Source organism: Dryas octopetala, chromosome 6 (genome assembly GCF_963921425.1).
Source record: "Dryas octopetala chromosome 6, drDryOcto1.1, whole genome shotgun sequence".
NCBI lineage: Eukaryota > Viridiplantae > Streptophyta > Magnoliopsida > Rosales > Rosaceae > Dryas > Dryas octopetala.
The window spans coordinates 21,063,092-21,075,939 of NC_141371.1; the positions used below are offsets into that span (position 1 = coordinate 21,063,092).

General features: G+C 37.8%; 1 protein-coding gene across 1 annotated transcript; it reads left to right on the forward strand.

Moving 5' to 3' along the window:
* Positions 1 to 215: 215 nt before the first annotated feature.
* On the forward strand, positions 216 to 8,646 carry LOC147283210 (uncharacterized). Its single transcript, XM_086246950.1, has 4 exons — positions 216 to 510; positions 1,687 to 2,862; positions 4,234 to 5,483; positions 8,437 to 8,646. Exons 1-3 carry the CDS (start codon positions 273 to 275, stop codon positions 5,442 to 5,444), a joined length of 2,625 nt encoding a protein of 874 aa, XP_086103076.1. The 5' UTR covers positions 216 to 272; the 3' UTR covers positions 5,445 to 5,483; positions 8,437 to 8,646.
* The last annotated feature ends 4,202 nt before the right edge of the window (positions 8,647 to 12,848 follow it).

Consider the following 12,848-nt stretch of genomic DNA (forward strand, 5'->3'; position numbering starts at 1 on the left):
ACTTTGATGAGTTAGTTGATATTATCTGCCCAACTTGGTGGGCCAGTTGTTGATAAAATTATCGGCTGGCCGATAATGGGTCGGTCGGCGGATACTAGCCAGTAAAACCGACTCATTCGCACCCCTAATTAGTCAAGACCACCCTAAGACGCATCCCCTATAGCCTTAAAAAAGCAAGTAAAAGTGGGTAGAGACCCAAAAGAGCCTAGAAAAAAGCAAGTAAACAAAAAAAACCCGCTACGGTTTAAAGAGGAAGTAGCACGACGGTGGCTATGGAGGAGTCGCAGCACGTGGCTGCGAAGACGTCGGTGTGGTGGGACATAGAGAACTGTCAGGTCCCCAAGGGTTGCGACGCCAACGCCATCGCCCAGAACATAAGCTCCGCCCTCGCCAAGATCAATTACTGTGGGCCCCTCTCTATCTCCGCCTACGGCGACATCACTCGCATCCCCGCCTCTGTCCAGAACGCGCTCTCCAGCACCGGCGTTGCCATCAACCACGTTCCTGCAGGTACACTGATGACCCACTGTTGTGAATTGTGATTTGATCAGCTTCATTCTAAGTTTAATTTTGCAATTTTTTTAATCAGATATATTTAGACAATTAGACGATTATTTAAGGGAATTCAGTGTGTGTAACTTTAATTTACTGGTGGTAGTCTGATTATATATCCATATATTTATTAATTTAATTACCATTGGAAATGAATTTGCTGGATCATCTAGGAACGGGGTCAAAAGGAGTAGGATGATTAGTTAATTAGTGGGGTGTGGTCTGGGGCTCAAATCCCCTCAAGGTACCTACCTAGCTATTTGCTAGAGTTTCCTACCTCCTGAAAATTGTAGGTTTGGGCAGGAGGCCGCAGTTTCAAGCCCGGGTTGGCGAAGCGGGTTTGGGGGATTTCTGGGTATAAAAAAGGAAAAAGAAAAAGGAATTAACTAGCACGAGTAAGTGGTTTATCACACAAAGGCATCCTTTATTAATGCCAGCCCCTTTTATAATTATATATGTCTAGCTGCTTTAAAAAATTTCTTCCATTCCCTTTTCTTTTAACCTTGGGGCTAGTGATTTCGATTTCTAGGATATGACACATTGCATTCTTTTGGTGAACCGTCAATGTACTGTAGTCTGTGTCCTCTTTTGGGTTGCGTTGGCACATACAAATTCTTGCGAGTAGCTGTGGGAGACATCCATGAGAGTCTGTTTGGTGTGGAAATTGGGATTGAGACTGAGTATGAGATTTTGTTATCATATTTGGTATTTGGTATGTATAATTTTAAGAATGTGTTTTTTTCTTTGACATAAGAATGAGATACCCATTTAGGGTGATTTGAAACCCATGAACCTTCATAAGTTTGCTACTCTCATTTGTGAGAATGTATTTATTGTGGGTTTATATGATTAAATTACTCTTATCATAAGATGAAAATATTATAATTCTACCGTGAAAGTATGAATAAGTTTATTGTTTATTCATAATATTTCGTTGGATTTATTTCACATATAAAGCCTCCCTCCTTAGTTGTCTCATATTCATTCTTGTTTTTACCAGTTGTGATTATTGAATGTTTTGTTCTTTTGAATCCCCTCACTGATTGCTTTCTCTTCTCAAGACCTTTATATTATGTTTTCCTATCCTCATCATCATAGTCTTCATTGAAAGCTCGTGGTCTTAAACTTAAACAGGCGTGAAAGATGCAAGTGACAAGAAGATTCTTGTTGATATGCTGTTCTGGGCAGTAGATAACCCTGCTCCTGCCAATTATCTGCTTATTTCTGGGGACAGAGATTTCTCTTATGCTCTACACCAGTTACGCATGAGAAGATATAATATTCTTCTGGCACAACCACCACAAGCTTCCGCACCACTCACTGCTGCAGCAAAGAGTGTATGGCTTTGGACGAGCCTTTTAGCTGGAGGCCCCCCACTTACATGTGGTGAACCATCCCAGCAGCAGCTTGCTACTGGGACACTAGTCTCCACTAGTAGGTCCACTCCCAATTGCTTCCTTACAAAATTCAACCCTTCAGCCAGTATTGAAAATAATTTCCTAGCCCTGCAAAACCAATATCCTCCTCCTTTGAGGCCCAACAACCTCCACATGCAACCTCCACATTACAATATGCTCCCTCCTAATTCTCATAGTCATGGTTTTAGGCCTATTCCTCCCAGACCTGATGGCCCTAGATTTCCTTCAGCCCCCCCACCTACGAATGTATCTGATATTGGTAAGCCAAGTATCTCTGAGTACACCAATTATGCTCAAAATCCACCAAAGTTCCCTCATCCAGCTGGAGAAGAGTTTAGACCAAGGTCTACTGAGTCACTAAATCCAGCTAGCTTAAATGTACCTCCTAAAGGCCGTCATTTGCAGAGTGGCCAGGCATTTCCTCAGGATTCTATGAACAGCAATTATCTTTGTGGCTCTCAATATCTGCCTACTCCATCCTCCCCTGTTGTTGCAAACAACATTCCTATTAATGGTATATATGGAACTCAGGGCTGTGCACCAACTTCCGAATATGAAAACGAGTCCGCAATGGAATCTTTATCACACTTTGTGAATTGTAACAAGAACAAGTTGAATGTCTCTATGGCAGAACTTGTAAACATGTTAGGGACAGCAGGGGATTCCTTTAAGAAAGGAAAAGCAAGCGAGGTGGTTGAGATGGCTTCTACTTGTAAGGCTAAGTCCAAGCCGAAAGGCAACAACAAGCAAAACAATAGCATGAAGCCCAATGCCAAGATCCATAAGAAGCTGGAGCCAAAGACGGTTTGTTACCATTGTGGCAAGGATGATCACTTGTTGAGGAATTGCATAGAATATACACTTTCTCTGGAGAGGGACAAAGATTCAAAAGGTATGTTGGCAACTTTTATTATGGAGTTAATATTAACTATTGATTCAGCTTCTACTTGTGTTATAGACTATGGTGCTATATGTAATTCTATGCAGGATCTAGTAAGTAGTAGAAGGTTGAGCAAAATTAGAATTTTTCTCATAGTTGATATTGAAGCTAAGGTTTCAGTGTTGACTATTGGGACGAACGTCGTAAGGCTTCCTTCCGGAAAGGTTCTATAGTTCCAAGATTGCTTTTGCAATTGAGGCATGTACAATTTGTTATGATATTATTGTTTTTAAATTGTGAGGCTAGTTAATGGCTTGGATTATCTCAATATGGCTACTAGCTTTAACTGCCTTGAATATATCTAACAGTGTCACATATAGATCTAAAAGGCCTACGGATAAGGTTAATACAAATTGCCTTTGACATTTTGGGTTTGGCTCATATGAGTAATGACATGATACAAAAGTTGGTCAAGATGGGTCACTAATTAATTAGATTTATTTGTGTGAGAAAATAATTAAAAGTTAATCAATTGGCCCAATTTTGGTTGCTAATTAGATTAATTAGTAGCGACAATAGTTTAGGCCTTAGGGAGGAGTTATTGGCACTCCAAAAATGTCATCATGCACTCCTATATTTTTTTATTATTTTAATTTGATTTTGTCAATTTAATTCCCAAGTTACTCCTTAATTAAACTTTTAAAAAATGAATTATTTTGAATTTAATTTAGATAGTTCAAAAGATTTAACGATTAAGATTGTGCCACCCAACTTTTAGCTTTAATTTAGATAGTTCAAAAGATTTAATGATTAAGATTTAACCGTCTCGTTGGCAACAAGTTTTATGGCAGAGTGAGGTGGCACTTAACCATTAAATTTTTTTTGAATAGTCTAGATTAAATTCAAAATAATTTTTTCTTAAGTAATAATAAAATGTTAAAAGTTTAAATGAGGGTAATTCGGAAATTAAATTAATAAAATCAAATGAAAATAATAAAAAAATAGAAGAGTGCAAGATGACATTTTTGGAGTGCCAATAGCGCTTCCCGTAGTTTAATCATAATTTAATTAAGAGTGCTTATATTCTCATCCTCCTGTCCTATTTCCCCACCAACCTTATTTTTACACCCACCAATAAAATTTGAAAAAAATATTTAATACTCTTCATACCTCCCGATATGACAAGACCGCCCTTGGATTCTCGGCAGATTTCCCTAATTTTTATTAAGGTTAATTGAAAAGAAAGAAACTAAACGGAAGGTTTTGGGTTTCATAAGATCACTTAGAGTTTCAGGGTGAAATCCCGAGGTGGTCCTGTCAACTTGGTATTAGAGCCATAGGTTTCAGATTTTCATATTATTGATAAGTTCATGGCTTTCATAGGTACCATGCCTCCTCGACGTGTTCGTGTTCGATCGCGGAGGAATCAACAAAGAGTAGCTGAGGGTGCAGATGAGACTGCACAACGTCTTGATCAGTCGATAGATAGACTAGCAGAAGCAGTAACAACTACTGTGGATACTCACGGAGGTTCTGAAAATGATTATAGTATTCAGCGCGCCCGTAGACTTGGGGCCTCAGATTTTTCTGGCACCACTGATTTCAGCGTAGCCAATGAGTGGTTATTACGACATGAGAGGATTTTTGAGGTTATGGGATGTCCAGATGACCGAAAAGTCATTTTGGCTATTTTTCTTCTTGAGGGTGATGCCTATCAGTGGTGGGATTATGAGAAAATTGGACTTACTCCAGCCGAGATCACTTGGGACAGGTTTAGGAGAGCCTTCTATGAGAAGTACTATCCTCAAGTCTATATTGATGAGAAGAGGGCTGAGTTTCAGAATTTGAGACAGGGATCGATGACAGTTGCTGATTATGAGAGGAAGTTTACTAAGCTTTCCCTATTTTGCCCGGCACTTGTGGCAGATGAAGCGGAAAAATATTCGAGGTTTGAGGATGGGTTGAGAGAGGAAATTCGCACAGTAGTTACCGCAGCCATCCACCCCACTTTTACTTCCTTAAGAGAGGCCGCCATGAGGGTTGAGAGGTCTCTAGCAGACCGGAGTCGAGGTAAGGCGAAACGTCGCCATGATCAGAGTACCTGTGTGGGTGGCCCTAGTCAGGGACCATCCAAGAGAGGCAGTTTCAGCGACGGCTCTTCTGGGGGTGGTGAATTTAGATGTTTCAAACATGATTCTGGTGGTAATAGAGGATTAGGACATAGTCAGGGTTCCAGGTATCAGTCAGTGGGTAATTTAGCTTGTGACACAGGATACCCTGGTAGACAGCAGGGTAATCAGACCCGTACCCGTGGAACTTCACGTGCTCCATGCTGTAGCTGTGGTAGATTCCATAGTGGGCCTTGTTTGAAGGGTAACACTAGTTGTTTTCGTTGTGGACAGCCTGGACATGTTAAGAGGGAGTGTCCAACATTACTGCAGGGTGATGGTGGAGCCCAGAGTCAGGGACAGAGAACAATTCAGAACGAAGGTGCTGCATCTAGTAGTGGTGCTCAGTCCAGTCATATTGGTGAGGTGGAGGCCAGAGAGGTCAGTCAAGACAGCCCCGAGCCCAGGGTAGACTTTTTGCCATGACCCAACAAGATGCTCATGCTTCACCAGACGTCATTATAGGTATGTTATTTATCTTTCGGGTATGGATGCTCGTATGTTTTTCTTTATGGACCCTGGCCCACACACTATTATTTCACGTAGTCTTGTTTTACCCGAGGATAGGATGTTGGTTTCCTTGGATTGTGATATGGAGCTTATTTGGAAATGATTATATTTAAACTCTTGATAAATATTATGCTCTGAAACAATTTTGATAGAGAATCTCATTTGCGGATTTAAATACAAATTCTTTTGGAAGTTAAATTGAGACTTTATTTCATGGCTATTTCTTTTGAGGAACTAAAAGGATTAGTTTATGATCACCTAGCTTGAGAAATTTTCGTTATGGAAAAAGTGTGAGGAATTTGAGTTCATGCATGAATTTTAGTTGGAACGTTACATGTAAAGCTTTGAAAGAAATTATAATTATCTATTGCGAATTTGATAGTTGCAAAGTCACATTGATTTTTGTCCATGAGTTGTGTTAATTTGAGAACTCAGTATTCACAGGTACGAATTTTGAGGAAGAAATATTCTTAACGTGGGAGATTGTGATGACCCGACCCGAGATCGTTTTGAAAATTTAAGCTTTTATTTATTTATTCACATTTATTTAAGTCAATTACGGTGATTTTTGGAGTTTAATTGGGAAAAATTGAAAGAGAAATTTTTGTCCTAAACTTTTTGGATGGTTAAATAGATTTCGAGTCACGAACACGTAGGCGAAAACGGATTGCAAATCCGAGTTATGCACAAAAATTTATGGACATTTGAAAAGTGGGTACATAATCGGCATTTTTAGAAAGCTGGGAATTAAATCCCAGCATTTCTCTCTCCTCTCTCGCACACTCTTTCCTCCCGCACACACACCCACCCGAGAACCCAGAAACTGCGCGACCAAGTCCCACCGAACCCCCCTTCGCCGGCCCATCTCCAGGCGACCTGAGACCACTGGCGAGAGCAGCGCCGACACCTTTGTATTCTCCCTTTCGCCGTTTGGCCTCCACACGGGACAGCTTGACTTCGCAAAGGACAAGAAGCCACCACCTTCCTTGCCGGATTCATGCCCCCTCCGGCCTCCAATCACTCCGATTTTTGGTGTGTTTTTGTCCTCTCCTCATGGGCTTCAAAACCCATATGAAATTTTGTGTTTAATTTGAGTAATTGAGAAAGTTAGATTTTGGGGTTTAGGAACCCATTTTGGGTTCGCTTTGATTTCGGCATGTAGGAGGTGTTCTTGAGATGTTTTTGGACAATTCCCACCACTAGGAACCCCAATTGTTAATTAGAATTGAAAAGTTTAACGAAATTTGAGAATTTTGGTGTTTTGTGTTTGGGGCTGCCCCTTTGGGCAGCTACGGCGGTGGGTCTGACCAACCAACCGTCAATTCAGTTATTAAACATGAAATTGAGACCCTTATTGAGTTGATTTTGATTTTGGATAAGTTGAAATTGTTCGGAGTTGACGAAACCCTGATTCAAACACTTTCGGTACCCAAACGACTCCCAAACGATATACCTCAGCCGAGGTATATTGTAGATAATTATTGGATTAAATGGATGGATTAAAAAGTGTGGGTGATGTTGAATTTGAGCCGGTAAGGATTTGAGTGTATGGGCGGCTTTAAGGCAAATAAGAAATTAACCGTTGAAAAATAAAACAGTTGAGCGGAACGTCTTTGATTTGCCGTTGAGACGAGCCTTGTCCAATGTTTTATTTCTTTATTTTATAGACGACACGACCAAGGCTTGAGACGATTCGGCGGAGGATCAAAACTAAATTCTTATTGTGACTTGGACCTTTGCTTTGTGGATTTGTCTTTATGCATTTCATAATTTAATTTTCTACTATATATATATATATATATTAAGGGTTGTTTGAGAAAAGCCAAACATTTTTCCCAAGGCTTGAATTTAAAGTTCTATTTATGCATGGATTACAAAGAGGTGTTTTAAATAAGGATTTGAGCAATTTGGTTATTATTTGAGTTCTATTGCAATTGGAGAGCATATGATATGAAAGGACAGAAATTTCATTTATATTGAAGAATTTTGCTTTATGTTTATGGACCCAATGAAATATTTCTATTAATATTGTGTGGTTGAAAGTTGATGAATTATAATGATTTAGAATCATGGGTTGGTTAAGCATGCTTTGGGATTTGAGTTTGGTTAGGAAATCTGTGGAAGGTTTAGGAGAGGATTTAATATATGAGTAATGGAATGCGGTTCCAAACCGCCATGTGAGTACCCCCTTAGCAGGTACAAATTGGCTCTGCACTCGCCTAGAGACTACTTGGCAGTGTATGACATTGATATCAGTATTGACTCTGCATGTGTATGACAGTAAAAAGGCTCTGCACATGTATGACAGTATGTGGCAGTATATGGCTCTGCATGTGTATGATAGTGTAAGGGCTATGCACATGCATGACGGTTTCCCTGTGGGTACTTGATTTAGTGTCAGTTTACTATTATGGAGCTTTAAGTATTTTTTGATTTATTTGAATTTTATTGAGTATTTTGAGATATGAGTTTACAACAGAAAAAAAGATTATAAGTATGATAGTTTATTTTGGCTCTGCGAGTACCTTGAGATCACTCGGGCTCATATGACGGCTTCTCTGTGAGTATCTATGTTAGTGTGCACTATTATTATTGCAGAGATTATATTGAATATGTAAAAATTTCGTTAAATATTGAGTAATTGTGGTCTATTCGCACTCCTGAAAACGTGGAGAATAACTGATTTAGTCTACGGTTTGCTTTGGCTAATTTGCATCTTATGGGTGAGTTTTCAAGGTTTGAGAAAAAGTTATAAAACTGGGGGTTGTGTTTCCAAGCTATAGAATATGGATTTTGAGAATACAAGTTTATCCGAAAAAGGCTTTAAGAAAAGAACATAGTTTTATGCTTTATTACATCCACTCACTGAGATTTCTTTTTTCTCTGTTTTGTTTTAACTTTCCCCCAGATAGTGGCGGTCGAGCTAAGGTGTCGAGGAATCCGTACCCAATCCCGAGGACACAATGTTCCTCTTGTAAATATTTGTACAAAATGAATCCCTTTAGTTGCGGCTCTGATAACCTACTGACAAATGATGACTGTTTTTTATAAATTTCATGTTGGACGAGTTTGAGATCCTTGTTGGTTGTGGTTAGCGTGGTTGATGTTAAATAGAAGTGTATTTCCATGTTTTACAGGTTCGAATAGTCAAAATTTTAAGGGAGACTCTGTCGAAATTTCAATAAAATTTCCCTGATTTTGATTAAGGTTAATTGAAAATAAAGAAATTAAACATAAGATTTTGGGTTTAAAATGATCACTTCGGGTTTTAGGGTGGAATTCGGTGGCAGTCCTGTCACTTTATTCCTATAATACCTTTTGATATACTAAGTTACCAACTCAAACATCACCTACTAAACACTCTTTTTCACCCCCCTTAACTATCATTTCACCCACCTATTGTTGTCCAAATTGAAGAAAAAGAATCTTATACCCATCCTATAATTCAGTCATAAATTCTAAATTAAATCTCTAACATTTATATTCAATTTCTAAATTAAAATAAACATTAAAATAGAACGAATTCTTGTTCTGAAACTATAAATAAATAAAAAGGGTTTAGTGTTTAGAATAATCATACATTTTAATAAATGTATGAGCATCAATCAAGTAGTATCATTGATTTTTAGTTTTGGTGACAAAATAGTATTAGGATTTATGGAAGAAAAGTATTATGGAAAAAGATGGATGGGTGGAATGATAGTTAAGGGGGGTAGGAAGAGTGTTTAATAGGTGAGTGTTTGAGTTAATATATTAAAGAGTATTATAGAAATAATGGAAGGTAGGAAGAGTGTTTTTATATTTTTATTTTAAATTTAATAGTGGGTGTAAAAATAAGGTGGGTGGAGAAATAGAACAGGCGTGTAGGAATATAAGAAATATATAATTAATTATTAAACTAATATAATTCTCAGACCAATAACTAGTTGTTGGGCAGGCTTGCCAAAAGGCTTGTTCTATTACGTACATAATCATTTGTGTATAGCGTTTTGTACATGTATATGGTGAAAAAGAAAGACAAAAAGAAATTAAAAAAAATGAAAGACAAAAAGAAAAAAAAAAAATGAAAGACCACTGCTATTCTCACACCCCCAAATTTCTCACCTCGCACCTCTATAAATTTTTAACTTATATAATTTCTCTTTAGAGACTCCCTCAAATTCTCAAAATATCCCATCATACAAGGAAAAACAAAATCAACCCCCAACAGGCCCTACCCAAGGTGTTAAATTTCGATTTTTAGGGGTATGGAAATTTTAACACTATATTAAAAATATTTCAAAAAATTTCGCCGAAATTTCAGCGAAATTTTTGACTGGAGCAGGGAGGCTGCGACCAGTGGGAGAGATGGGAGAAAAAGGAGAGCCGGCCTCGTCGCCTGTCGTCGCCGGGGAGAGAGAAGAGAGGAGGAAGAGATCGGCCCGGGGAGAGGAGATCGGCGCGCGGAGAGAAGAGAGGGAGATCGGGGAGGGAGAGGGAGAGGGAGGAGAGAGAAGAGATCAGATGAGTTACTGACTGAGGGAGAGAGAAAGAAAAGGTGATTGAAATAATGGAGATTGAGAGGGAAGATGGCCACTGCCCACTGGAGACTTGCAGACTTGCGGACTTGCGGGGAGAAAAGGAAGGAAATGGGAAAAGGAAGAAAAGAAAGAAAAAAGAAAGGAAAAAAAGAAAAGAAAAGAGTGGAGAGTCTGGGGAGTGGAGAGTACTTGCGACTGGGTTAAGTGGAGTATTGGACTTGGAGGATAATTTGTTTTATTTTTTGTGTTCTGGGCCTTCTGGCTTCGTCATGTACTGATGTACATAACTAATTTTATTAGTATACAATTTTTTTAATATCATTTGGTGCCATACTGGAGACTTACGAGGGAGAAAAGAAAGGAAATGGGAAAAGGAAGGAAGGGAAGAAAAAAGAAAGGAAAAGATAAAAGAAAAGAAAAAAAAAGATAATAAAAGAAAAAGAGAGAAAAAAATGAAAAGAAAAAAAAAATTTAGGATTGATTGGGGTTTGGGGCCTTGGGCAATTGGAAAGAGAAAAAAATGTATAGAGTTTCGTTTGGCCGTTTTGAAGTTTCGTTTAGTTGTTTTTAAACACAATATATTTTTATATAAAAAAATAATTAAAAATATCCTAAACGACCTAAACTCTAATATCTTATATCATATTCTAAACAATATAGAGTATAGATTGTAAAATATATAGGTTTAGTGTATAGATTATAGAGTATAAATAATATACTAATTTCATTTATTCATTATACTAATTTTATTTAACAGTATTTACCTTCAGCGCGCATTATATTCATCTTATATCACATGAAACTTACTATATAATTTGGTTTCTTCAATGTTTTTTATCAATGTAGTAGATAATATGTTAAATAAACATATGATATAGTTTCATTCAAAATTTCCGTAGTTTGATAGCAATTTCCATCGTTTCCGTCTAATTTATGTCGAAATTTTCGTCAAAATTTTTTCGAAATCCGAAATTTTATTCCTTGCCCCTACCCCTAACATCAGGCCCACCCTCAGTCGCCCTCGCTGGAGGTTGCCACTGGCGGTCCAACATGCGGCCTCTACTCGATCCCTTCTCTCCCCCTCACTCTCTCATCTCTCCTCTCTGCTCTCTCCTTCCCTCTCTTTTTCACTCTCTCTTTCCTCCACCGGCCTCTAGATCAGTGGACGACGACCTCTGATTTGGAGCTATGTTTGTTATTTTTCGTCCTTTGGTCCTTTATGGATTTTGATGTGGGGCGAGCCACCCGGTCAAGACACTTTTAGCCCAATCGAAATTGAATGTAAAAATAAAGTACTTGCGTCTAAATTCTAATTTTTAATCAAACGAAGTGCGATCGATCTAATTTTTAATCAACTTTGGAAACAAATTTTGGTAACAAACGATCAAAAAAGATGAATCAAATGCGAGGGAAATTATAGGGCATAAATTAAACAAAATTGAAGAACAAAAACATAAAGTGCGGAGAATTAAAAGAAAACTTGAATTAAAATGGAAGAAACTAATTGAACATGAAAATTAAATTGATTTCTAAGGCCTCTTGTAAGGCTTAGCAGAACAACAAAGGAAAGAAATGAAATGAACTAAGACAATAGAGTAATAAAATAGAGAGACATGGTGGTGTGATGTTGAATGTGCCTTTTGTCATCGATCGCTTGTATTTATAGGGTGTATCGACGACCCAATATGGCTAGACCATTAATTGGCCAAAAATCATGATTTCATAATTATGGTGATTGACCGAGATTGCGATCACTCCATACTTATACTCAATCTGGGTCACTAATTGATCAGTGATTGGAGAGCATAATTCTACATGGAATTCAATACATAATTAATTATTTCCTTACGCGACTTAAATTCATGTTTCGAATTTGAATTATGGTCAAATTTTGAGCAAAATTTGGGCTTAGATTAGAACGACATCCGACTAACTAGTCTGTATTACCCCCTCATGAGGTTTAGGGAATCGAAACCCAAGGTCAGCACCACGTGACCCTATACTCTTAGGTCGCACATGATATTACATAGAAAAATCACACAAATATGCCATACAAAAACTATGCACTTTTATCTGAAAAACACTTTAATTTTATATATATAGTATTACGAAAAGAGGTAGGAAATCCACTAAACATGATGTGGTACTTCCCCCTACATGTTTTACCAAAGTGTGTTCCTTGATTGATGTCATTCCTCTGTCTCAGTCCCACTTATACCTGCTGGGAAACTAAAGATCCAAATTTGACAGCAACTGGCTTTAGGAATGATTTAAAATAACCATTAACCTTACCAGTGAAGGTGTGGTCAAATTCAGAGGTCTTAACAGCTAGTGTGACACACCGAAAATTTTTCGTGTTCTATTTTCAAAGGTGGGTTTAGAGCCAATAGAAAAATAATATTCTTCGTTGCTAGTTCATAATATTTTTCGAAGTTTGGTTGTATTTTAATTTCCAAAACAACCAAACATCATGTCTTAATGGAATGCAACGCAATACCCATTTATGACAATGGATTCCGGCCAAACAAACATGTTATCTAACTCTAAATATTTTCAACCAGTTCATATTATTTAAAAACTTGATAGCCAAATATAGAACTTAAAAAGATTGAAAAAAGGAAGAAAATTAGAACAGACTTAATATGTAATCAAGCTCAAAGAAGGTTAGGGAACATCTATTAAATTTCCTAACAAAAAAAAAAAAAAGGTTTCGTAAATTGAAATCTTGAGCTTAGCTCACCTCGTTACTTTATGGGAATTACTTGGTTCCTGAGATTTGAGGACTTGCTTGTACTGAGGA

What these genes read in the sequence shown, in the direction of transcription:
- LOC147283210 (XM_086246950.1), top strand. Translation starts at nt 273, where the DNA reads ATGGAGGAGTCGCAGCACGTGGCTGCGAAGACGTCGGTGTGGTGGGAC. An exon ending in CATCAACCACGTTCCTGCAG is followed by an intron (nt 511 to 1,686) that starts GTACACTGATGA and finishes AAACTTAAACAG; the next exon opens with GCGTGAAAGATGCAAGTGAC. An exon ending in GAGGGACAAAGATTCAAAAG is followed by an intron (nt 2,863 to 4,233) that starts GTATGTTGGCAA and finishes TGGCTTTCATAG; the next exon opens with GTACCATGCCTCCTCGACGT.